Genomic DNA, 24,052 nt, shown 5'->3' with positions numbered 1-24,052 from the left:
CAATATCCAAACCACCGCCCTACAGCCCTCCAGCAACAGGAGCTGAACTTTAAACTTGTCATACAATAGGTTTGTTATTGAAAATCTGTCCCGGTTTCTTAAGGAGAACAAAGAAATGTAGGAACAGCCCCTGCCCTGAAGGGATTCTGCTAGTGGGTGCCAAGGCCAGGAGACTGGAAACCTTTAGCAAGCCACAAATGAGGTGAGACAAGGCAGCAGGGGCACCTGGGCTCACCTGGGGTGGGGGAGGTGCCCCAGAAGTGGAATGGGGGCAGAACCTTCTTTGAGCCAGCCCCTCTGCTGGCCACTTGTTGCTGGGGGAGGAGACTGGCCTTCTGTGGTGGCCCAGTGAGCACACTCAGGCGGGGGAGGGGGAGGGGCACGGACACGAGGGTGTCAGTCCCTGTTTTCTAGACCGCAGAGCAGATAGAGAAGTATGTGAAGGGTCTGCAGGCCCCCACTGCTATGGGAAGGCGCCTGCTTGCCGCCCTCGGCATGCTGACTCCCTGGACTAACTTCACAGAAACGTCCAGCCTGCCCACAAGCACTCGGTGGGAATCTTGTTTTTCTTCTTTCAGCAGATTTGCTGACAGATTAGGGAACAGGGGGCAGGGGTGATGGGGAGGTCACCAGGGAGCACAAAGCCTATTGGTGAAGCATAAATGACCCTTAATGAGGCCCTGCTGCTTCTCAGAGCTGGGGGAGAGAAGAACTTTCTGGAAGGACTCTGGGCCTGGCTGCCTGGAGGTTTCCCATTGATTCTCACAGTCACTCTTGCGGGGGGGTGGGGCGGAATACCGCTGTCACCCACTGCACAGAGAGTAAGCTGAGGCTCAGAGGAGAGCCTGGCCAAGGTCACATCCCCGGAGGTAATGGCTCAGAACCCAGCCCTGGCAGCTCCTCCCTGAGGAGCCAGGAGTGAGCCGCTGTGTTACTGGTTTGATTTTTACAGCTTTGTGAAGTTGGTCAAGTACTCTCCCAGGGGGCTAGTGGAGAAAGGGGTGCTCCCTCCATGTACTAGAAAAGGCAAGGTGTGTGATGAGGGTGGGCTAAGAGGCTAGGTGGGTAACCAGGAGGCTGCGGTGTGTTGGGACAGGGATCCTGGGGCCACAGTGCAGAGCGTGGAGTTTTAGAAGTGGGACAATCAGCTTGAGTCTTCCAGAAATCAGGTGAGGCAAGCAAGAAGGTGGTTTTGTGCAGGCAGGGATTCTACAGGTAAGGGTGGTGGTCAGGACTCTTGTAGGTGATGGGACACATTCATGCTGTTCCAACCCCCTGACCCTAGTCCAGCTGGGCCCTGGGTCTGGGGACAGTGGGAAGCCAGCGTCTTTGGGGATCCATCTCCGTGAACCTCCCAGAGTCAGCTGAGGTCTCTCAGAATGGACACATTCCCAGAGTCTGCTGTCTGCATGGTGGTACTTGTCCATCTGGGGGCTTTGACTCTGATTTGGGTGGACACGGTAGTGAGGGTAGAGTCACCTGGGCTTCTCCCCTGCCCAGCACATCACCTTGTAGAGACTGGGCTGTCAGCCTTTCTTCTCTCACTGGGGAGCATACCCTCCTATTCGCAGCAATCTCACTGCGTAGATGGGATATCTCCCCAGATAGCACCTGTGTCCCTGGGGGCTTGGGCCCCCAGCTGCTGGAGTCCTGCTCACCCCACCAGGGCCCGCTGAGTGTTCCCAGGACCAGCACGCGGTACGCTGCACGTAGAACCTGTGGGTCCAGGGTTCAGTTTCCCATCTGTGAGGTGAGTGTTGCAGTGGCTGCTCTGACTCCCTTTTCAGCCGAGAGCTCCTTCCAGGTCCCCTTCCTCAGGACGACTTACCTTCTCGCACTCTCCTTTCCTCTGTTCCTAGGGAATTGCCACCTCTGACACACCCTCCTCCCTATTATTGTCCAAGACTTCCCCTAGTTTTTCCATCTCTTTCCTTGTGGGGCACTCTTAGAGCTCCAGTTCCTCAGGCGACAGGTGGATGGAAGAGGGTCTGTCCATTCTTTCTGAGGGGCCTTCCCTGTAAGCCCGTAAGCCAAAGGGAGAAATCAAAAGCCTAAAACACAAAGGGCCCCCAGCCAGGCCTCTGGTCAGGAGCAGGTCATGTGACTGCTGCCGAGCTGCTTGGTCAGGGAGGCAGATGAGACCCAGAAGCCCCAGCCTCCCTCCTGGTTCCCCTCCCTTTCCCCCTATCCTAACTGGCCCTAGAGGCGGGAGCCTGGGCCACATCCTGGCTCCAACAGGAGCTTGCTCTGGGACCTGAACCACACTAGGCATGGGCCTCCCATCTATGAAGTGAAAGGATTGGACTAGATGGCCTATACAGTTCCTTGCAGCCCAGATATTCCAAAACGGGGTACCTCAAAGTACATTCCCTTACTTGCCCTAGTCCCTCCCCTTGTGGGGAGGAATGTGGGTGGATGTGGAAATTTGGATGTCTGGGTGGGTGAAGGAAGGATGCACCTCTCTCAGCCCAGGAGGGAGTCCTGGAGCCTCCTGCTCTGTGCAGGACCTGGGGTGCCCTGCCCCACTGCCTGGGGAGTCAGGAAGGACAAGATAAATCACTGAAGGCCTGCTAAGACTCCTGCTTTTATGATTTTTATTCCTGCCTGTCCCAAGCCCTGGTAGGGCCAGGAGGACCCACTTGTCCCCCTGGGCCTCTCCTGGTCCCGGGGTCAGCCTGGCCAGAGGCAGGTGGACAAGCCAGGCTAGAAGAAGTTGACGATTCTTCGAAGGGACTGGATGCGGGTACTCTGGGCCTCCCAGTCAGAGCAGCTTCGGAAGTCACCCCTCTCTACCACATACATACGGCCGTGGTAGTTGGGCTCCTCGTACAGGACCCACCTGGAACAGAGGAGAAGGCCGGGTGGGTGAGGGACAGGGCAGGATGACTGCCTGGAATGCCAAGCAGAGTGGGCCTGTGCTGGGCAGAATCCTTGAACTCTGGTGGCCTCCTACTCCATCCGGTGTCCCCTCCCAGCCCCCAAGGCAATCGTGTTCCATCTGGGGACACAGCTGGTTCCTGGCCCTGTCCTGGCTGACTTTCTTCCCTATGGCCCACCTGTGGACATGTCAGGCCTGGGCGGTGGTGCTCAGAAACCGTGGCATTCTAAATTGACCAGTCCAGAGTGGTCATCACAGGGCCAGGAATGATTCTGGGTACACTTCTACCCTCATCCCTCTACTACTCCACTCCATCCTGGGTAGCTGCCAACATTCAGAGAGGAAGAGCCAGTAAACAGGTGTTTACTGAGCACCTTGGAGCCCTGTGCTAGGGGTGGGGGTGGGCCAGGAAGCCATAGGGCTGCAGGTGAAGGGCAGTGGGCTCAGGTAATCAGGGATGGCTCCCCTCTAGAGAAGGTGTGGTGGGCAGGATAAGTGGAGGGCCTGAAGAGCATCTCTGCCTGGGGAAAGGGGATGTGGTCCAAGGAAGAGACCTCCAGGCGGCAGTTGGAGGCACAGATGCCTCCTAACTCTGCCCGCCTCTGGGCATGGAGCTGTGTGGAGTGGGCACGAAAAGGCTCTGTTCTGAATCACTGTCCACTCAGGGGCAAGGTCTGGAGGCTGTCCCGAGTAGAGGTTGAAGTTATGTGTGTGTGTATCGGGGTCGGGGTGGGGGGTTAGGTGGACTCGGTCCACTGCAGGAGCACTCACAGCTAACTTGGTCTCTCCGTCTCGGAGTCTCTGGCCCCTCTCATTCATTTTCATCAGATGAGAAACGGTGTTCTCTTTACGGAGGGGGCTGATGCTGATGGCCTTGGGCAGCATGCAGGTTCAAGCCTGGCCTCCTACTGGGGCTGTGTACACGTCTGACCTTGGAGCTCTCTGGCCAGGTCACAGGGTTATACCCTGGCCTACCAACCCCAAAGCACTTTTCTCTCCCCAAAAGACATGGACTCAGAATTTTTGAGCCCCTCTGGCCCAATGCTCTTGTTTCTGATGAGGCCTCGTGAAGGGAAGTGACCACTAAGGCTACGTGGCTGCTGAGTCAGCGAGTCAACTCCCAATTATCCCACTCCCCTGCCACCCGCAGCCCACCTCCTTCCTTCCCAACCTCACACTTGCTGGCACAGTCTGCTGAGGGTTGGGTAGGCAATTCAGAGAGAAGAGAGGGAGGTGTGAGCCAGCAGGAGCCCTGCTAGGGACTCAAATTTTCTAGGGCAGCCTGCCTCCAGCTAACCCACCCTACCCCTCAAGGAATGCCCCTCTGTAACTGGGACCAGCCTGGAGCTTTCCCCAAGTGAAGAGGAGGGAGCAGGCTGGTCCCTCAGGAAGCCCCCTTCCTCCCCAAATGTCAGAGCTCCTCCCCTGCAGAAAGAGGGAGGGAGTTGGATGGGTGTAGCCTCTTAATCAGCATGGGGGCCATGTCCCTCCTGGACAGCGGTGGGGTGAGGGCAGGGCGGGGGCAGCATGAGCTGCAGGGACAGATTGTTCCTGAACTTACTGTTCCCCCCACACCTCCCCAACACACACACTTCCCAGACTGCAGGAAAGGCCTTACAGAAGCATCACCTCCAGGCAGCTTCTCTTTGCCAAGGGCTTCCATCTGTTCGTAACAGTTAAAGTCACAAGTGTCAAAATAAGTGCACGCCCCAGTATAACCTCATTCAGAGCCCTGGCTTCCAGGTGGAGTCTGCCACATGCAACCTCCAACTGATTTCTTCAAGTCTCTGCTTCCTCACAGGTAAGACGGGGAAGAAAGGTGTAAAAGTTCTAAATTTTGGGATTCTCGATGGTGAGGACTGCTAGCCCAGACTTGGGCTCAGTAACTTGCTTTCTTTGTTAACTTGCAGTCTTTGTACAGGATTAATCATGCAGCTGAGGAAATGTTTTTCTCTGAAGCTAAATACAGAATGAAAAAAGTACATCATGCTAAACCAGGAGAAGGAAGGATATCAAAATCCTTTGTGTAAGATGTCCTCAAGAGAACTTTCCCTTAAGTAAGTTAATCTTTACCCTCTGTTCCCATACAGTAATCATCTTGTGACCGCCTCATGACCCCCTTGGAAGTGTGCATAATCAACAAAGCACACATATACTCTGTAAACCAATCATAGCAACAGCCTGCTTTGAGATGTCCCGCCTTCCACCACCTTACCTTACCAAGCACCAATCAGAATATTGTTAGCTAGTTCCCAAAGAGACTTAAAACAAACAACTTGTCTGCATCTTGTTCCCAAGGAGCTTGTTCCCAAGGAACCTTGAAACAAGCAGGTTAACTGTAATCCACCAATCCAGAATGCCCACATACCCTGATAAACCAATCTCTTTCAAGCCCCCATTTCTAATGATCCCACCCTACGCTGATCTAAGTTTGGAATTTCCAATCAAAATAATGTACCTTAAGCTGTTGGTTCCCATCCCATAATATCTCTCTGCAGCTTCACTATTTTGGAGCTCTGATTTCACTTCGTGGGAGGCAGTGTTTCCCTGGCTCGAGCTGCCTGTACTTTCAATAATTCTCTCTTGATTTTATTTTAAACAGAGTACATGTTGTTACCTTATGACATATCTTGGTATAGTCTGGCAGAATTTGAAGGTGCCTTATTTTTTTATCTTTTGCATTCCTGAGAAGCTGCAGACTGATGCTCCAGTACCAAGCGAAAGCCCCTTGCCGTCACTTGTTTACTTGGACTCCTGGAAATTGGCTAAGGTAAGCCCTGTTGAATTGAGCTTCTGTTTATTTTGAAGACAGCTCTTTGAGAGATTTATCGTCAGTCCTCTTGTCTTGCTTTTGTTTTCTGCTCTCCTCTTGAGTATCATACTGAGTCCACTGCCAAATTAAGTTTGGTGAAACTGACATCTAGTGGCCAGCCTCTGTCTGAGCTCCCTTTTCTCTTTGGTGCATCGTAAGGTTTTGCACATATTCAGGAATTAATACTTGCAAGTTTCTCATTAAGTTGGGGATTGAGACATCCAAAACTGATGCAAGACCCCCTTCAGGGAATCCTGCAGCTTATATAACCAAGCATTATGACTCTGGTTCAGTTTTGTTTACTGATTGCTGGCATGCACTTACTAAAGGAAATCTAAACAACCAATGGCTATTGTGGCATTTGATTTAAATAAGCTAACTTTTCTGTCCATTAAGTTAGAAGCTAGAGACTCCCAAATAAAACAAATACAATGGAATGCCTTTTTAAACTGACATCTGGAAGCTTCCAGGAGGCATCAAGACAGCAAATTTGCCTCCCTGCAAGGCACCATTTCAAAACAGGCTAAATGAATCAAAGAATTACAATGCCAGAGCTCTGTAGCACCTTTTGTCATTATTTCAGTGCCCATCTCTCTTTTCTGTCTGCTCCTCTGCCAGTCACTCCTCTTTACCCTTCTTTATTCTCTTATCCCTCTGAAAAATACCTTGTCTGAACTCCCTTATCTAAGGAATCTTTAAAAGGAGTTAAACCTGAACCTGTTCCTGAAATGCCCTTTAAGATCCACACTGCACCCCCAGGTGTAGGCACTAGAGAAAACCCTATAGAAACTAGCATGTCCATTGCTCCTTGGACTCACACTGAATTATATAGCGATGTTAAGGATTTTCCAGATTTGTGGAAGCATCCCTATAAATTTGCTAAAGAATTTAAAATTCTCACTGAAGCTCACCAACCTGGGCTTCCTGGTTTACACCAATTATTGCATATGCTAGTGAGCCCAGGGCATGCTCAAATTTGTTTAAAACATGATGACTGGAAAGATGCTCAAGCTAGTCTTGTTTTAGATACCAGCAAGACTGCTGAGGACATACTTCAAGAAGATCATAAAAAAGGAAAAGACTTACGGGATGCTCTTAGGAAAGCTTTCTTTCCATTGTGGATTGGACAAAAATTCATTCCTGTATACAACATAAGGATGAAACCATTTATGATTATCAAAATAGACTACATAAAAATTTTGTTGAACATTCCTGTTTAGAACTGATGGCCACGGAAGCTTTGCGGACTTTTAATGCAGCGTTTATATTGGGCCTTAATCCTGAACTTTCAGCTTTAGTCAAGAGTTATTGGTTACATTGGAAAATAGCCCCAATTGCCAAACTGACTGGTTTAGCTCATGAACTAGCTCAAACTATAGAGACTAAAGAAACTGCTAAACCAAATAAATCGATGGCCTTACAATTGCAGCAGCTATGACCCAGCCAAAGGAGAAATTCCAATTTCAGAAAAGAGGGCCTAGAAATAGCAATGAGCCTGGGACTAATGTTTGCTTTTATTGCAAGAAACCTGGACATTTAAAAAGGTTTGTTTTAAATTAAAAAACAAAGCTAATAATATGCCAACCAACCAGATATCTTCTAAACTAGCATGAAGGGGATCTGGGGAATATGGTAGCACTAAATTCTCATGGAGAAGCTACTATTTCAATAAATGGGGTATCATGTATATTTTTAATTGACACAGGTATTACCGTATCTGCTTTGAACCCCACAAGTTTACAAAAGCCCTTGTTTTGGAGTAATAAAATCTCAAAAATAGTGGGGCTTACTAATAAAGAACAAGTTTTAACTCATTCTCAACCTGTTACTGTCTCTTTAGGACCTACTGAAGATATGCACCCTTTTCCTCAGTTCAGACACATCAGTAAATTTATTAGGAAGGGATTTTTTTTTTTTTTTTATCCAAATGGAATTACCAAATAAAATTTTCAGGAACAGGAGAGATGTTATCAGATCTGCCTGAAACCAATCAATAGATAGACTCCATAATACAGAATACTGTAAATGAAGAAGCCCATTACTATCTGCAGGCATTTAACTTTTAGCCACAAGAAAATCACTCCTCTACCTCACCCAATTTTGCAGAAGACCTTTTAACCATACCTGAAAGTTTATGGGCCACAACATCTACAGTGACTAAGTATTATCAGCAGAACCAATTAAAATTCAAGTAGATACCTCTAAGCCCTTGCCTAAAATTTCCCACTACCCCTTAAAATGAAAAGCTAAAAAAGGACTTGCTCCTATCATTCAAGATCTTCTTGCTGAAGATTTTCTTGCTCCTTGAACAATGCACGCAGCACTCCAGTCTTCCCTGTTAAAAATCCTGGCAATCGACAAAAGCTGGTTCTTTGAAAAAATTAACAAAATTGATAAACCATTGGCCAGACTGACTAAAGAAATACAGCAAAGGAAACAAATAACCCAAATAAGAAACGAGATGGGCCACATCACAACAGACCCAACTGAAATTAAAAGAATCATATCAGATTATTACAAACTCTAACAAATTTGCAAACCTTGAAGAAATGGATGAATTCCTAGAAAAACACTACCTACCTAAACCAGAGATTGAAACGGTAATCAAAAAACTCCCAACAACAAAAAAAAGCCCTGGCCTGGACAGCTTTACTGCAGAGTTCTACCAAACTTTCAGAGAAGAGTTAACACCACTACTACTAAAGGTATTTCAAAGCATAGAAAATGACTGAATACTACCTAACTCATTCTATGAAGCCACCAAATCCCTGATACCAAAACCAGGTAAAGACATCACAAAAAAAGAAAATTACAGACCTATATCCCTCATGAACACAGATGCAAAAATCCTCAACAAAATTCTAGCCAATAGAATTCAACAACATATCAAAAAAATAATCCACCACAACCAAGTGGGATTTATACCAGATATGCAAGGCTGGTTTAGTATTAGAAAAACCATTAATGTAATCCATCACATAAATAAAACAAAAGACAAAAACCACATGATCTTATCAATTGATGCAGAAAAGGCATTTGACAAAGTCCAACACCCATTTATGATAAAAACTCTCACCAAAATAGGAATTGAAGGAAAATTCCTCAACATAATAAAGGGCATCTATACAAAGCCAACAGCCAACATCACTCTAAATGGAGAGAGCCTGAAAGCATTTCCCTTGAGAACGGGAACCAGACAAAGATGTCCTTTATCACCGCTCTTATTCAACATTGTGCTAGAGGTCCTAGCCAGAGCAATTAGGCTAGACAAAGAAATAAAGGGCATCCGGATTGGCAAGGAGGAAGTAAAATTATCTCTATTTGCAGATGACATGATCTTATACACAGAAAACCCTAAGGAATCCTCCAGAAAACTACTGAAACTAATAGAAGAGTTTGGCAGAGTCTCGGGTTATAAGATAAACATACAAAAATCACTTGGATTCCTCTACATCAACAAAAAGAACATCAAAGAGGAAATCACCAAATCCATACCATTCACAGTAACCCCCAAGAAGATAAAATACTTAGGAATAAATCTTACCAAAGATGTAAAAGACCTATACAAACAAAACTACAAAGGCCTAGTGCAAGAAACTAAAAAGGACCTGCTTAAGTGGAAAAACATACCTTGCTCATGGATAGGAAGACTTAACATAGTAAAAATGTCTATTCTACCAAAAGCCATCTATACATACAATACACTTCCGATCCAAATTCCAATGACATTTTTTAATGTGATGGAGAAACAAATCACCAACTTCATATGGAAGGGAAAAAAGCCTCGGATAAGTAAAGCATTACTGAAAAAGAAGAATAAAGTGGGAGGCCTCACTCTACCTGATTTTAGAACCTATTATACAGCCACAGTAGTCAAAACAGCCTGGTACTGGTACAACAGGCACATAGACCAATGGAACAGAATTGAGAACCCAGATATAAATCCATCCACATATGAACAGCTGATATTTGACAAAGGCCCAGCGTCAGTTAATTGGGGAAAAGATAGTCTTTTTAACAAATGGTGCTGGCATAACTGGATATCCATTTGCAAAAAAATGAAACAGGACCCATACCTCACACTATGCACAAAAACTAACTCCAAGTGGATCAAAGACCTAAACATAAAGACTAAAACGATAAAGATCACAGAAAAAAAAAATAGAGACAACGTTAGAAGCCCTAATTCAAGGCATAAACAGAATACAAAATATTACCAGAAATGACGAAGAGAAACCAGATAACTGGGAGCTCCTAAAAATCAAACACCTATGCTCATCTAAAGACTTCATCAAAAGAGTAAAAAGACCACCTACAGATTGGGAAAGAATTTTCAGTTATGACATCTCCGGCCAGTGCCTGATCTCTAAAATCTATATGATTCTGTCAAAACTCAACCACAAAAAGACAAACAACCCAATCAAGAAGTGGGCAAAGGATATGAACACACACTTCACTAAAGAAGATATTCAGGCAGCTAACAGATACATGAGAAAATGCTCTCGATCATTAGCCATTAGAGAAATGCAGATTAAAAGTATGATGAGATTCCATCTCACTCCAACAAGGCTGGCATTAATTCAAAAAACACAAAATAATAGATGTTGGAGAGTCTGTGGAGAGATTGGAACTCTTATACACTGCTGGTGGGAATGTAAAATGGTACAACCACTTGGAAATCTATCTGGCATTTTCTTAAAAAGTTAAAAAATGGAACTACCTTACAACCCAGAAATCCCACTCCTCGGAATATACCCTAGAGAAATAAGAGTCTTCACACGAACAGATATATGCACACCCATGTTTATTGCAGCTCTGTTTACAATAGCAAAAAGCTGGAAGCAACCAAGGTGTCCATCAACGGATGAATGGTTAAATAAATTGTGGTATATTCACACAATGGAATACTGCGCATCGATAAAGAACAGTGACGAATCTGTAATTTCATAACGTGGAGGAACCTGGAAGGCATTATGCTGAGTGAAATTAGTCAGAGGCAAAAGGACAAATATTGTATAAGACCACTATTATAAGATCTTGAGAAATAGTATAAACTGAGAAGAACACATACTTTTGTGGTTACGACGTGGGGAGGGAGGGGTGGGAGAGGGTTATTTACTGATTAGTTAGTAAAAAAAAAGAACTATTTTAGGTGAAGGGAAGGACAATACTCAATACACGGAAGGTCAGCTCAAATGGACTGGACCAAAAGCAAAGAAGTTTCCTGGATAAACTGAATGCTTCAAAGGTCAGTGGAGCAAGGTGGGCGTTTGGCGACTATGGCTTAAGGGAACTTCTAAGTCAATTGGCAAAATAATACTATTATGAAAACATTCTGCACCCCACTTTGAAATGTGGTGTCTGGGGTCTTAAAGGCTAACGAGCGGCCATCTAGATGCATCAATTGGTCTCAACCCACCTGGATCACAGGAGAATGAAGAACAAGAACACCAAGGTCACACGACATCTATGAGCCCAAGAGACAGAAAGAGCCACATGAACCAGAGTCTTACATCATCCTGAGACTAGAAGAACTAGATGGTGCCCGGCCACAACTGATGACTGCCCTGACAGGGAGCACAATAGAGAACCCCTGAGGGAGCAGGAGATCAGTGGGATGCAGACCCCAAATTCTCATGAAAAGACCAGACTTAATGGTCTGATTGAGACTAGAAGGACCCCAGTGGTCATGGTCCCCAAACCTTCTGTTGGCCCAGGACAGGAACCATTCCCGAAGACAACTCATCAGACATGGAAGGGACTGGACAATGGGTTGGAGAGAGATGCTGATGAAGAGTGAGCTACTTGTATCAGGTGGACACTTGAGACTCTGTTGGCATCTCCTGTCTGGAGGGGAGATAGGAGGGTAGAGAGGGTTAGAAACTGGCAAAATTATCATGAAAGGATAGACTGGAAGGGCTGACTCATTAGGGGGAGAGTAAGTGGGAGTATGGAGTAAGGTGTATATAAGCTTACATGTGACAGACTGACTTGATTTGTAAATGTTCACTTAAAGCTCAATAAAAATTATTAAAAAAAAAAAAATCCTGGCAATCGAGGATGGAGACTTGTATAGGATTTACGTGCCATTAACCATACGGTAATTCCTAGATTTCCCTTAGTCCCCAATCCTCACTTGCTTCTTTCTAATGTACCCCCTGAAGCATCCCACTTCACTGTCATTGATTTATGCTGTGCTTTTTTCAGCAACACTGTGCATCCAGACGGAAACCCTGGTGGTGTAGTGGTTAAGTGCTATGGCTGCTAACCAAGAGGTCGGCAGTTCGAATCTACCAGGTGCTCCCTGGAAACTCTATGGTGCAGTTCTACTCGGTCCTATAGGGTTGCTATGAGTCAGAATTGACTCAACAGCATTGGATTTTTTTTTTATTATTATTTGGTGCATCCAGTTTGTATTTATTTGCTTTCACCTGGGGGGACCAAAAATATACCTGGACCATGATGCCTCAGGGTTTCACTGAATCTCCCATCTATTTTTTTCCCCAGATTTTACATGCTGATTTACAACTCTTACAGTTTACCCAGGGATACACTTCATTACAATATGTGGATGACTTACTGGTCTGTTCTAATTCTCTATAAGCATGTCTTCCTAATAAACCCATTGCTGTTGAGTTGATTCTGACTCATAGTAACCCTATAAGACAGAGTAGAACTGCCCCATAGGGTTTTCAGGGAGTGGCTGGTAGATTCGAACGCATGACCTTTTGGTTAATAGCTGCAGCACTTAACCACTGTGCCATCAGGGCTCAAGTCTTACCAATAGAATCCTGTTATCACAACATTTAGCCAGAGGAGGGCACAAAGCCTCCAAAGAAGATTTACAATTAGCCCAACCTTCTGTCAATATTTAGGACATATAATTTCAGCAAAGAAAATCACTATAGACTCCAAAAGAAAAGAAACTATTCTAGATTATCTTGTCCCTGTCACAAACAAACAATTGAGAGGATTTTTAGGACTCTGCGATTACTGCAGAAGAACCTATGTACAAAATATTTCTTTACTAGCTCAACCTCTTTACCATTATCTGAAAGGTTCAGAATTCTATCCATTTCAACTTTCTGAATATGGCCAAAAGGCTGTCACACAACTAAAAGATGCATTAATACTCCTGCTCTAAGATTTCCTAACTTGTACTTTTCACTTTTCACCCATGAGACTTCTGGAAATACTTTAGAAGACCTCACTCAAAAACATGGCGGACAACAGAGACCCACTGGTTATTATAGTATCCAACTAGACCCTTTTACTTGAGGCTACCTCCCTTGCCTCTGAGCAGTTGCTGCAACTGCTAGGCTGGTGTGGACCACAGCAGATATAATTTTTGGAAATTTTCTTGAAGTTTATGTTCCTCATGTAGTGTCCTCCATTCTAAATTCAACATTAACTCAACATCTCTCAGTCAGCAGCTGACTTCTTATGAAGTTCTTTTTTTAGCGGCTTCTAATATTCAGTTACATACTGTAACCTCCTTAAACCCAGCCACACTGTGACCTCCACCTAATGATGATAATCATCCATCCCATTATTGCTTAAATTTTACTGAAAAACTTTTGTCTCCTAGACAAGATTTACAAGAAATGTCATTACCAAATCCTGATTTAGCTTTATTGGTTGACAGGTCATATTAAGACCTGAACCTACCAACTCTCATTACCAGGGAGGCTATGCTGTGACCATATTTACTGAGATCCTTGAAAGTGGCATCCTTCCTTAAGTCACTTCTGTTCAACAAGCTGAACTGATTGTGTTCACGAGGGCTTGCAAATTGGCTTCTGGATGGTCAGTAAATGTTTTTGGCAGACCTCTTAGAAGCCCTTTTGCTCCCCTCCAAGATCGCTATAATTAAAATTCAGGCTCATCAACCTAAAGCAGTTCCACAAACAGAAGAAATTAAAGAGAATGACCTAACCAGTAGAATGGCTAAGCAGACTGCTTTCCAGTTGCCCCGTAAGAATAGTACCTTCATTCATGATTGCTATGTCTTATTTACAACCATGTTGGAATGGAGGTAATAAATGTTAAGAACAGTTAGAGCACCTGTAAGTGGCTGCTTACCAAAATTTGACCCAAAACAAATTTCAAAACCACCTTTTTTTTGTTTGAGACAAGAAGTTCAATTTATTGGTGGGCAACATAGAGACAGGAAGGTCAATTTATTGGTGAGCATAGGTCAGGTGGGGCAGTGCTACCAAGGACCTCATGAATGCAGGGCCCACCACTTGTCCAAGGGGCCATGAGTGGGGGTGTATTTAACTCCACCACCATCTCGGATGAGGTGTTTTTCAGCCATCATGTCTTCAAATTCATCAGCATTAAACTTGGTAAGGCTCCACTTCTTCGAGATATGAATCTTCTGGTGCCTATTCATATGATACTCGTTTTGAAGTTTGGTGAGGATGGACATGGTGACTTGGCCAAATGTGGTCCCTGGCCACTGTACCCTGGGTTTTCCAGTGGGACCTTGCATACCTGTCTGGAGCCTGTCAGCCCAAGCACAGGACATCTTGTTGATGTGGATGACAGGTAAGGGATGGAACCTCACTCAGATGTGAAAACTATCTTTGCCACAACTCTTCACCATGTACTTATTGGCACAAATATGGGCAGCCTCCAGGGCTTCAGAGGAGAGCTGCTCATATTCATCCAACACCATGTGGCCACAGAGTGGCAACTCATCCGCTTTTGCCTTCTTCCGACCCAGGTCAAAGATGCAGATCTTGACATCAGGGACACCTTGGCAGAATGGGTCTTTGGGTAGGGCTTGTTCTTTAACACTGGTAACACTGGGTGAGGCAGTGGCCCGTGGTGACACCAGGATCTTTGCAGTGCACCGAAGGAAAAGAGCTCAAAATCACTTTTTAAACACTAACAAATAACCTCAAAAGAGGAAGCTGGAGAATGCAAACAGGCTGGCTGCCACCAAAATCCACTTACCGGCTTATGGACCAGGCCAGATAACAACCTATTTTACCACAGTTCTTGCATGTTCCCATGGCTCAAAGTTTTTTTAAATGATTATCCAAGAATAAAACCAGATGAATTAACCCAAGCTTTAGAAAAACACTGGTGGGGAGATTTGAAATTATGAACATGTATTTGTTCATAGTTTTGAAGACTGCACTCTTGTTAGTTCTTCACCCAAGCTTTTAACAAACAGGCACCCATTTTTACTGGACAAATAATCAAAGAAGTATGCAAAATTTTCCCCATCTCTCAGAGACTTCATTGTCCTTATCATTCCCAACCATCTTGTCTAGTAGAAAGAATTAATGGTATAATAAAAACTCAACTAGCCAAACTTTCCAAATCTTTACAATTGCCTTGGACTAAGGTGTTGCCTCTAGTTCTTTTAAATTTGAGGACTGTTCCATTTGGACTTTACAAATTGACTCCTCATGAAATTACTACTGGGCAGTCAATGGCCCTCCCATATTGGGCAACTTGCCCTGAAACAAATTTGACTTAGTTTGACTTGTTCCAATATTTTAACTCTTTAATTCAATATTCTAAGGAATACTTTTCACAAGTTAAAGAAACTTTTGATAACCAAAAGCAAGTAGAGTCTAAATTACCTACTATTCAACCGGGAGATTATATTTATTGGAAAAGGCACCAATTAAATGATTCTCTTGAACCTCAATGGAAGGGACCTTATCTGGTCCTTCTCACTAATCCTTGTGCAGCTAAATTACAGGGAGTTAAAACTTGGATTCATCTCTCCCAACTAAAGAGGACCATGACCCCTACCTGGACTGTCTAACTGACCGAAGGACTCAAACTGAAATTCAAATATTTAGGCGGCCAGAGGCAGACAACTGTGCCTAAAATGGACAGCTTCTCCAAGGATCACAGAACAAGGCTTCATGAAAATCAAAGTTGAAGACATCTTTGGACTGTGTTTTCTGGTTTGAGGTTTCCTTGTAGCGATGGATGCACTACATAAAGTAGGTTTTATTATCTGGTAATGCAAACTATTGAAATTGTTGCCTATTGTTTAATAATCATAGCCTCTGGAACTACTTTATAAGTTAGGCCTTACTGATTGATAATAATTACACCCACCCCTGTTGTTTTAGAGCCTCCATGACACATTCTTAGAAGTACCTATATATTTGTTTGCCATTAGTATTGGAACTATTCTTAGCCTTTTCCTTCTTTCAAATATTGTATCCTCTTATATGTCAATAACCAAAGGAACCTATTTCATAATGACTGCTATGTATGCTTTTAGCTCTTACACATTTTGGGGCAATTTTCCTTCACTGACAAGCTTTTCTCACAATATCCTTTTTTCATAATCTTTATCTCCATTGAGGCTTGACATGAAAATACCTTTATTAAATTTGCCAATCAGTGGTAAGCAGCAGTAACCTAACTGAATGCTGGATCTAGCACCCTTCTCCAAAAACTGTACATGATGATTCTGATCCATTACTGTTACCCATTCTCAACTACAACCTCATACCTGCTGCCACTATTGATGTCAGTACCATTGCCACACGAGCCATCCGCATCAGGTATGGTATCCCTCTAATTCCTCTGTTTATCCCTCAGTACCTGGTGTCATTTATGGTGCTGGATGTCCTATCCCTTTTGTCACCAATAACAGGTACATTGCTTTAGTAGATTTTTATAATTATCAGGATTCAGGGGCCCCAGTCTGCACCTGTCTTAAAGAAAACTCAGAATTAGGAAGTTTGTCTATTTGTAATGACTCTGTTACTGAAAAATGGCTTGAAGAAGAAAACCAGGCTATTCCTTTTCCCTTTATTCAAACTGGAATGGGAGTAATAAGTGTCCCTTATGGGTACATGTTCCCATACGGAGGATCAAACTATCTAGAGAAAAATTCTGATGTTAGACTTTTTACTTGGACCTCACATTGTTTAGATGGAGTATGAATGGCAAATGCACATTAGGAACCTTCAGAGTCCAACTGACCCTCCATTCTTACAATGAAAATATACATTGGACACATAATTTGAAGCTCTTCTTCTGATCCCATAGGGAAATTATTGGGTCTGATAAAAAATCCTACAATAGAAAAATCAGGAGATGGATGGGTGCTCCTCCGGGGTATCCTACCAGTTTATGGTATCCCTGAGCTTGGAAAGTCTATTTGTAACACATCAGCTACCATGAAAAAGATAACCAATGACGTTGTTGATGGAACGGCAGCCCAACAAGTCTTTAAACTCCTTGGCCAAAGTTGTGCTAGATAACAGAATAGCTCCTGGTTTTATCCTGGCCCAGCAAGGAGGAGTCTGCATCATTGCTAACACCTCCTGCTGCGCATGGATAAACACATCAGGAGAGGCAGAAAAGGGCATTATACAGATACACCATAAGGCTACTTGGCTCCATGTGCCTCCTATGCCTGATTCTCCCTTTCTTGATATCTTCAGTTAGCTACCTAAAGGAGAGTGATCTTGAATTTGCTCTGTTTTATTCACTGGTTTGTTGGTACTTATCACAGTTGTTGTTATTCTAGGAATAATTAAATGTTGTAGGAAATGCTTTACAAATGTTATAACTCAAAAATCTAATGCTATAAGAAGAATTATGTATATAGATCAAACTTTTTTTTTTTTTTCAGATGACACTGAATTCAAGCCTTAAGCTGGCACCCTCGACCATCAAGCAATTCTCCTAATGTGGCTATTCTCTCACACTAAACTCCACGAATGATCACCAAGCAGAACGTCTAGCCATGGCATCGTGAAGAACCAGATGGTGGCCAACTCCCCCATAGCAGCATCTGGAGTCTTTACACCTCAGAATATTGTGAAGAACCACAGTGCTCACCTACCCAATAATAACTTCCAGAGACTTAATAGCTCAGAAGATTGAGCAACCATTTGAGGACTAGCAGTCCACACAGAAGAAACATTCTTGAAAAGAGTGATCAAAGAATTTCTATCAAAACAGTTGATCAAAAGGAAGGAATGTGAAAGTTCTAAATTTTGGGATGCTTGTTGGTGAAGAATGTTAGCCCAGACTTGAGATCAATAACTTACTGCTTTTGTTAACTTGCAGTCTTTGTACAGACCTAATCATGCACCCAAGGAAATGTTTTTCTCTGTAGCTAAATACAGAATGACAAAAGTACATCATGCTAAACCAGGAGAAGGAAGTATTTCAAAACCCTTTGTGTAAGATGTTCTCAAAAGAACTTTCCCCTAAGCAACTTAGTCTTTACCCTCTGTTCCCACAGAATCCATCATGTAATCACCTTGTGACTGCCTCGTGACCCCTTGGAAGTGCACATATTACCAGGTAGTAACTAATCAATAAAGCACACATATTTATATATTCTGTAAACCAATCATAGCGAAACCCTGCTTTGAGATGTCCCACCTTCCACCGCCTTACCTCACCAAGCACCAATCAGAATATTGTTAGCTAGTTTGCAAAGAGCCTTAAAATAAACAGTTCATCTGCAGCTTGTTCCCAAGGAGCTTATTCCCAAGGAAACTTGAAACAAGAAATAATCCACCAATCCAGAATGCCCACATACCTGATAAACCAATCTCTTTTGAGGCCCCACTTCTAATGATCCCACCTTAGGCTGATCTAAGTTTGCAGTTTCCAATCAAAATAATATACCTTACGCTCTTTGTTCATATCCCATAATATCTCTTGGCAATTTCACCATTTTGTAGCTCTGATTTTCACTTTGTGGAAGTCCGTGTTTCCCTGGCTTGAGCTGCCTCTACTTTCAATAATTCTTTCTTGATTTTATTTTAAACAGAGTATGTGTCATTACTACGACAAAGGAGATCATGTATGTCCCCCTCCCAAATGTTAGTTCCTACCACCTTCTCCACCTTCTTTCTACACAAGTCCTGGAAATCTTCTGGGGGTGGGCATGAAGGGTTCCTTCTTGAGTCTCAGGACTCCTTACAAGCAAAGGAATGACTTTGGCCTCATGAGACACAATCCAGCCAGCATTTTTACAGGGCAAATTACTCTTTTGGAATTCTACCCATGGAACTCCCATGCACCATCAATTTAGGGCAAATATGGAATTTCACAGAGGCAGAGAAAGGGACAGGAGAAAGGCAGAGGTGAGAAAGACAGCCCTGGAGAAAATTAGAAGGATGGAGAAAAAGCAGGAAATGCTGAACATACCCCATGGGGCCAGGCTGCCTGGGGAAGGTGGGCTGTCACAATTCTCCCATTCAGTCATCGTCTTCCTTAAGTCCCCTCTCACAGCTCCTCACTTGCAGCCTTTCAGCAGTCCCCTAATCCTGTGCTACAGGAATACAGAGGCCGGGCTCTGGGAGAGGCGATACGGAGGTGGAGGGGGGTGCCCAATGAGGCAGCTCTCCTGTAGTAAGGGTGGGGGTGGGTCCTAGGGAGAGATACCACTCTAAAACTCTAGGACTGGACAATCCTGAAGTCAAAAACCTGGCTGCAATCCTGCTGTGCCGCCGACTATCACAAGGGTTCTTTAACCTTTCTGCATCTCAGCTTCCTCCTCAGCAAAGCAGAGGTGATAAGGAGCGTGCTGGCCCCCAAAGCACAGCACTTACTGCACTGGTTCTATTGGACACACCTCGTGTGCAGGAGTGGGTGGGGGTCACACAGCCAGCTGCTCTTGTATGACTCGGGCAGGGAGCCTGGGGTGAGGCAGCGGAGGGTAGGAAAGGGCCTCTGGCATGGGGGCATGCTGCCCGCTTGTGGGGGTCTGATTCCTGACCCAGGCAGAGGGCACGGCCCCATGCAGCATTACTCACGCTCCGTCCCCATACACCTTGAGGGCGCTGACACAGTTCTTGGCCCAGCCCTGACTCTGGAGGAAGGGGCTGTCCTCTGTGAACTCCAGGCACTGACCCGTGAAGTTGCAGCCCTCAAAGATTTCCAGGCGGAAATGCTCCCCGTGCTCCAGGATCCGAGGAGGGGAGGAAGGAAAGAAAGAAAAGTGCTCCTGAGTTGACCTCCCCATAAAAAGAAGACCAGAGCAGGGAGGAGCTGAGAATTGCCCAGGGCACTGAGCTCAGCTTTCCAGGACCACTCTAGGCTGGGCTGGCCTGGGGCTGCGCTCAGTGTGGGACAAATGAACACTCCCTCCACCCACACTTCTGATTGTTCTTCCACAGGTGATTTGGTTTGGTGAATGGATTCTATTACTTCAAAAAGTTTCAACCCACCTGCATCAGTCCAATCTTTTTTTACACAGAGAGTTCAAGGGCCAGAGAGGGCCTGGGCCAGTCATCAGCCAGTCAAGGGACTCCCCGTCGTGCCCTGGCCATACCAACATGGTCCTCTAGCCTCTACCTCTCCCTCCGGGCCACATGCCATGGACAGTGATAATATCATGATAGTATTTAAAAACCGCAGTAGAACTTCTGATTAAAACATGAAGCTAAAACTCTCAAACAAATCGCAGAGTCTGTCTAGCTGAAATCCTGCTGGACCCTACAGCGTGGTTCACGTGGGTCAGGACCTGTGTCTCCCTATGGGATTCCCCTGCCATGTCTCCAGAAGACAAAGGAGGACTTCAGCACGATTGCTGGACACCCCTGGGCCGGCATCTGCAGCAAGGCTGGCCCCAGGAAGGCTCTCAGGAAAACAGCATTCACTACATACCTAGTATATTTTTCATATAAAAAGCATTATGCAGGACCCAGGGAAAACAACTTTAATTTCTTTTTCCAAATGGCCATGGCCTGGTGGAAATATAAAGAAACCATTCTTAAATTTGAGGTGCCAAAGCCCTACTGGTTTTGCAACCAATATCGAAAAGAGATGGGAGCATATACAAACAGGCCCCTTCCAGGGACCCTGCAGATGTTCATCAGAACTGCCTGGCTATGGGGGAGCCTCCTGCACACAGTCGACATGCTGCTTACCCCTTGTCTCAGGATCTAGCCACTTCCCTCTGCAAACGCCAGGAACTCCTGGCAGCTTAGTACTTGCAACTTGGGGAAATTCAAGGAGCCCATTGCTCATATTCCACCATAGGGCAACCAAGCACAAATAGTCCTCAGCCTTTGCGGGTGGGGGACACTGCATCTGCTCCCCCCATATACATGGGGCCAAACCTACAAAGGCAGCCCTGGTGTGGCTCCTCCAGGGCCCGCCCCCAGAGTTTTCCCTTGCCGGCCTTCCCTATTTGAGCTTCCCCCCAGGATTCACTCCAAGGTGAGAGCACAGAGGACTCCTGAAAACTGCTACAAAATTACCAGGCCAAAATCAGCCTTACTTTAGTATTTGCTTTACTTTTTTTTTCCCTCACCCAGTTGCAAATACAAACTTACATCAGAACATTTTCAATGGGAAATTTAGCAAGCCTTTTGGGTCAGAAATTTAAAGCAATTTCCTGATGTGTGTGTGAAAACTTGATCGTAAAGTTGGCTGATCAGGTGAGTATTGGTCACTTGGCAGGACCCTGAGGAATGGATGCCTCTTGAAGGGGTGACGTGTTCTAGAAAGTGTGGCCAAGGGCTCAGGAAGACAGCCCACCTAAGGCTAAGTGTGGAAGTCCCAGAAACAGGCTCATAAGCCTCCAAAGGCTCTCCAGAGGGGTCCCCAGCATTTTGTCCCCATACCATCTCCAACCCAGGACGTGGTTGTCTCTTAAAGACCTTATATCCGAGAGGGCCACGCTCCTGTGGTTATTTGTCCCCATGTCTAACCAGGCCTGACCACCCCACCCCCGTCACTTCGGCAGGAAGTCCCCCCAAGGTGAATGGACCACTCACCATTCCTACAGGCTGACAGGAGCTCATGTGGTCATTGTGGCCATTCCAACGGAAGAAGTCGGGGTAGTCGCCATGCTCCAGGATGAACTGCTGGCCCCGGAAATCAGGGTGCTCAAAGCAAACCCAGGCCCCGCTCTCCACTCGGATGGAATTCACCCGATTCATAAAGCCTCGGTCCTGGAAGTTGTCGCAGTCCCCAAAGACCTCTAGCTTCCACCCTGTGAAGTGCTTACCCTCGCAGAGGGTGATCTGGAAGGCCGGGTTAGAGGGTACAGGGTCAGGCGCTTTCTCTTTCATTTGGGGAAACTCCAGTTCCAAGGACACTAATACCCAGCCCTGTTGCATACAGTAGGACTCAACCAAGATTTGCTAATTGGGTTAAAGAGCAAATGAATGGACTTTTCCCTTCTTTGTATGGTAGGTTGATTTAGACCCAGCAGCCCTGGCCCTTCCCACTCCCAGCAGCCCTCAACCGAGCAGGAAAAGGTCAGTAAATATTGGAAGACAGAGATTTCCCTTTGTCTAGGGTCATTTGAAAACCTATCCTTTTAAAATTTTCACTGCATTAAAAAAATTTTGTTTATTTTTAAAACATAACATCCATATGCCATTAAAGGAAACATTTCCCAAAGAAAACACTTCACCCACCATCATTACCCCATATTTATTTTCCAGAAGGCAAGTTCCTGGGATTCAGCCTCCTGAATTGACTCCATCCCAGGCCCTGGCATGGGATTTATGTTTTCAAAAGGGGCCTCTTTAATGGAATCCTGTTCCTTTGGGTCCCAGAGATATGTCACATCTGGAACTCTGTTCAGCCATAGTGCCCCAGGGCTATGTAGCATGGACAGGTTCTCCTTGTCACCAAGTCAAACAGCGTGGAGCAACAACAGCCCCCAAACTCACTTTCTGCTATGGCACCTGGAATTCTTACCATTAAGTTCTCTTTAGGTTTCAAGACTTGCGCTCCTAGAAGGAAGGGGCTGTTAAAGTACTGATAATGTTACCTAGAAGCCTGGAACACACCCTAGTCATTTGTGGTATCACCGATATTTCCAGTTCTCCCCCAGGAGGAGGTGGCAGAATTGTATTTCCAGGCCGCTTGGAGCCAGGCACCACCGTGATCCTGGCCACAGGAACATTAGTAGCAGTGGAAATCTGAAGAGCTGATGCATGGTTCCCTCTGCCCTGCAGCTCTGCAGACCTCGGTGCAGAGGGAGCTTGGCAGGGATTCAGCTGGCGGCCCACTGGGGATGCAAGTGGTTACTGGAGCATGACCCAGCCTGTCCAGACTGACAGGCCCCTTGAATGTGGCTTCTCAGATGAGCAAGGTAGGGAAGCTAGAGAAGTGGGAGGCCACCCTCCCAGCTCAAACACCCTCAGAGCAGGGTCTTTGAGAGCATGGAGACCTGGGCACCAAAATTAGAAGGTACCTCCAGTCTCAACATTCGCAGAGAGCCAGCCCACATTTAGACCACCTTCAGGCAAAGAAGGCAGAGTGGGGCCTCAGCCCATCAAATCCCCAGTGTCCGACCACCATCCCTGCTCCAAACTTGAGCCTGGCCCAGAGTTAGGAAAGGGAGTCAGTTAGGAAAGGGAAGGGGGTCGCACTACCCACCCCCCGACCTTCCCACCCTCCTCCCCCCTACCTTCCCTACTGCCGGGTCAGCAGCCGAGTGACCCCAATTCATCAAGAAATTTTGCTAACTTTGCAGATGACAAGACCATAGACTAGCGAGCGCAAGCAGACCGTTTGTCCCTCTCAAGTCCCCACGTAAAAGTGGAGATAGGGGCGGGGGAGGCTTGAGCGGTCTCCCAGGGCCCCCGCCCGAGTTTCAATTCGGTTCCGGCGGGGCCTCCGGAGCCCCGCCGGGCACACTCACCTTCCCCGAGCGCTGCGCCATTGGTGCGCCCGCCCGCGGGTCAGCTCCCACATATATGGGCCTGGCCCTGCTGACGCTGCCTTTGAGTCGCCGAAACAAAAGATCTGCTGGCAGAGCCCCGCCACGTTAGCGCGGTCGGGCATGCTACGCCCCCGGGCGCCTCTCCACACGTTCACGGGGACGCCCGCGGTGCTGCGCGCCGGGAAGAGGGAGCCACAGAGCCTCTAGCCAGCCCCCAAGGCCTCCTCTCCTTGACCCCACTTTTCCACCCTCCCTCCTTCCTCACCAAGCCTTCCCTGATCTCCCCGGGCCCACCTCTTCTCTCACCTAGCTGTATATAGCCTCATTTTGTTACTGATTGTTTCACTGGGCAAAGAGGTGGCGTCCAGGGTTCCCATGGCACAGAAGACAGCCCTGGGCCCAACCCTGCCTCTCCAACACCACTGACCTCCTTGAGGCCCTACACCACTCTGAGCCAGGTCACTCCCCCCCCCCCTTCCCTATTCCACTTCCCCTGGAAGCTCTCAGCCCTTGAAGAACCTGCTCAGGGCCACTCCCTTGGCAGGTACCTCCCTGGCTGGTGGAAGGGCTGGTGCATCATAACGTTCTGTCCTTTGCTTCTCCACAGCTGTGTGGACACCCCTGGACTACAGGGCTGTGTACAGACACATCACCCCTGGAGCAGGAGAGTTTCTGAGGGCACAGTCGTGCTTGGCACACGGTAAAGCTCCAAGACTGTGGGAAG

At 46.1% G+C, this 24,052-nt stretch overlaps 1 protein-coding gene, 1 long non-coding RNA gene and 1 pseudogene across 3 annotated transcripts; 1 reads left to right on the top strand and 2 right to left on the bottom strand.

Annotated features, from left to right (window-relative positions):
* Positions 1 to 2,585: 2,585 nt before the first annotated feature.
* On the bottom strand, positions 2,586 to 23,553 carry CRYGN (crystallin gamma N). 2 transcript variants are annotated; one of them, XM_049863092.1, is made up of 4 exons: positions 23,308 to 23,553; positions 21,425 to 21,673; positions 19,457 to 19,602; positions 2,586 to 2,839 (listed from the first exon to the last, which is right to left on the bottom strand). In XM_049863092.1, exons 1-4 carry the CDS (start codon positions 23,326 to 23,328, stop codon positions 2,704 to 2,706), a joined length of 552 nt encoding a protein of 183 aa, XP_049719049.1. In that variant the 5' UTR covers positions 23,329 to 23,553; the 3' UTR covers positions 2,586 to 2,703. The 2 variants fall into 2 exon arrangements, with proteins under 2 accessions (XP_049719049.1, XP_049719048.1); XM_049863091.1 differs by lacking the exon at positions 23,308 to 23,553 and having other exon boundaries at positions 21,425 to 21,882.
* Positions 4,495 to 7,665, top strand: LOC126064253 (uncharacterized). Its single transcript, XR_007514464.1, has 4 exons — positions 4,495 to 4,679; positions 4,789 to 4,935; positions 5,568 to 5,648; positions 7,531 to 7,665. It is a non-coding gene; the product is annotated as an uncharacterized LOC126064253 (long non-coding RNA).
* On the bottom strand, positions 13,761 to 18,906 carry LOC126064353 (60S ribosomal protein L10-like; annotated as a pseudogene).
* Positions 23,554 to 24,052: the final 499 nt, after the last annotated feature.

Source organism: Elephas maximus, chromosome 20 (assembly GCF_024166365.1).
Source record: "Elephas maximus indicus isolate mEleMax1 chromosome 20, mEleMax1 primary haplotype, whole genome shotgun sequence".
NCBI classification, from domain to species: domain Eukaryota; kingdom Metazoa; phylum Chordata; class Mammalia; order Proboscidea; family Elephantidae; genus Elephas; species Elephas maximus.
The sequence above is the reverse complement of the archived record's forward strand: the minus strand, read 5'-3'. Positions and strand labels throughout refer to the sequence as shown.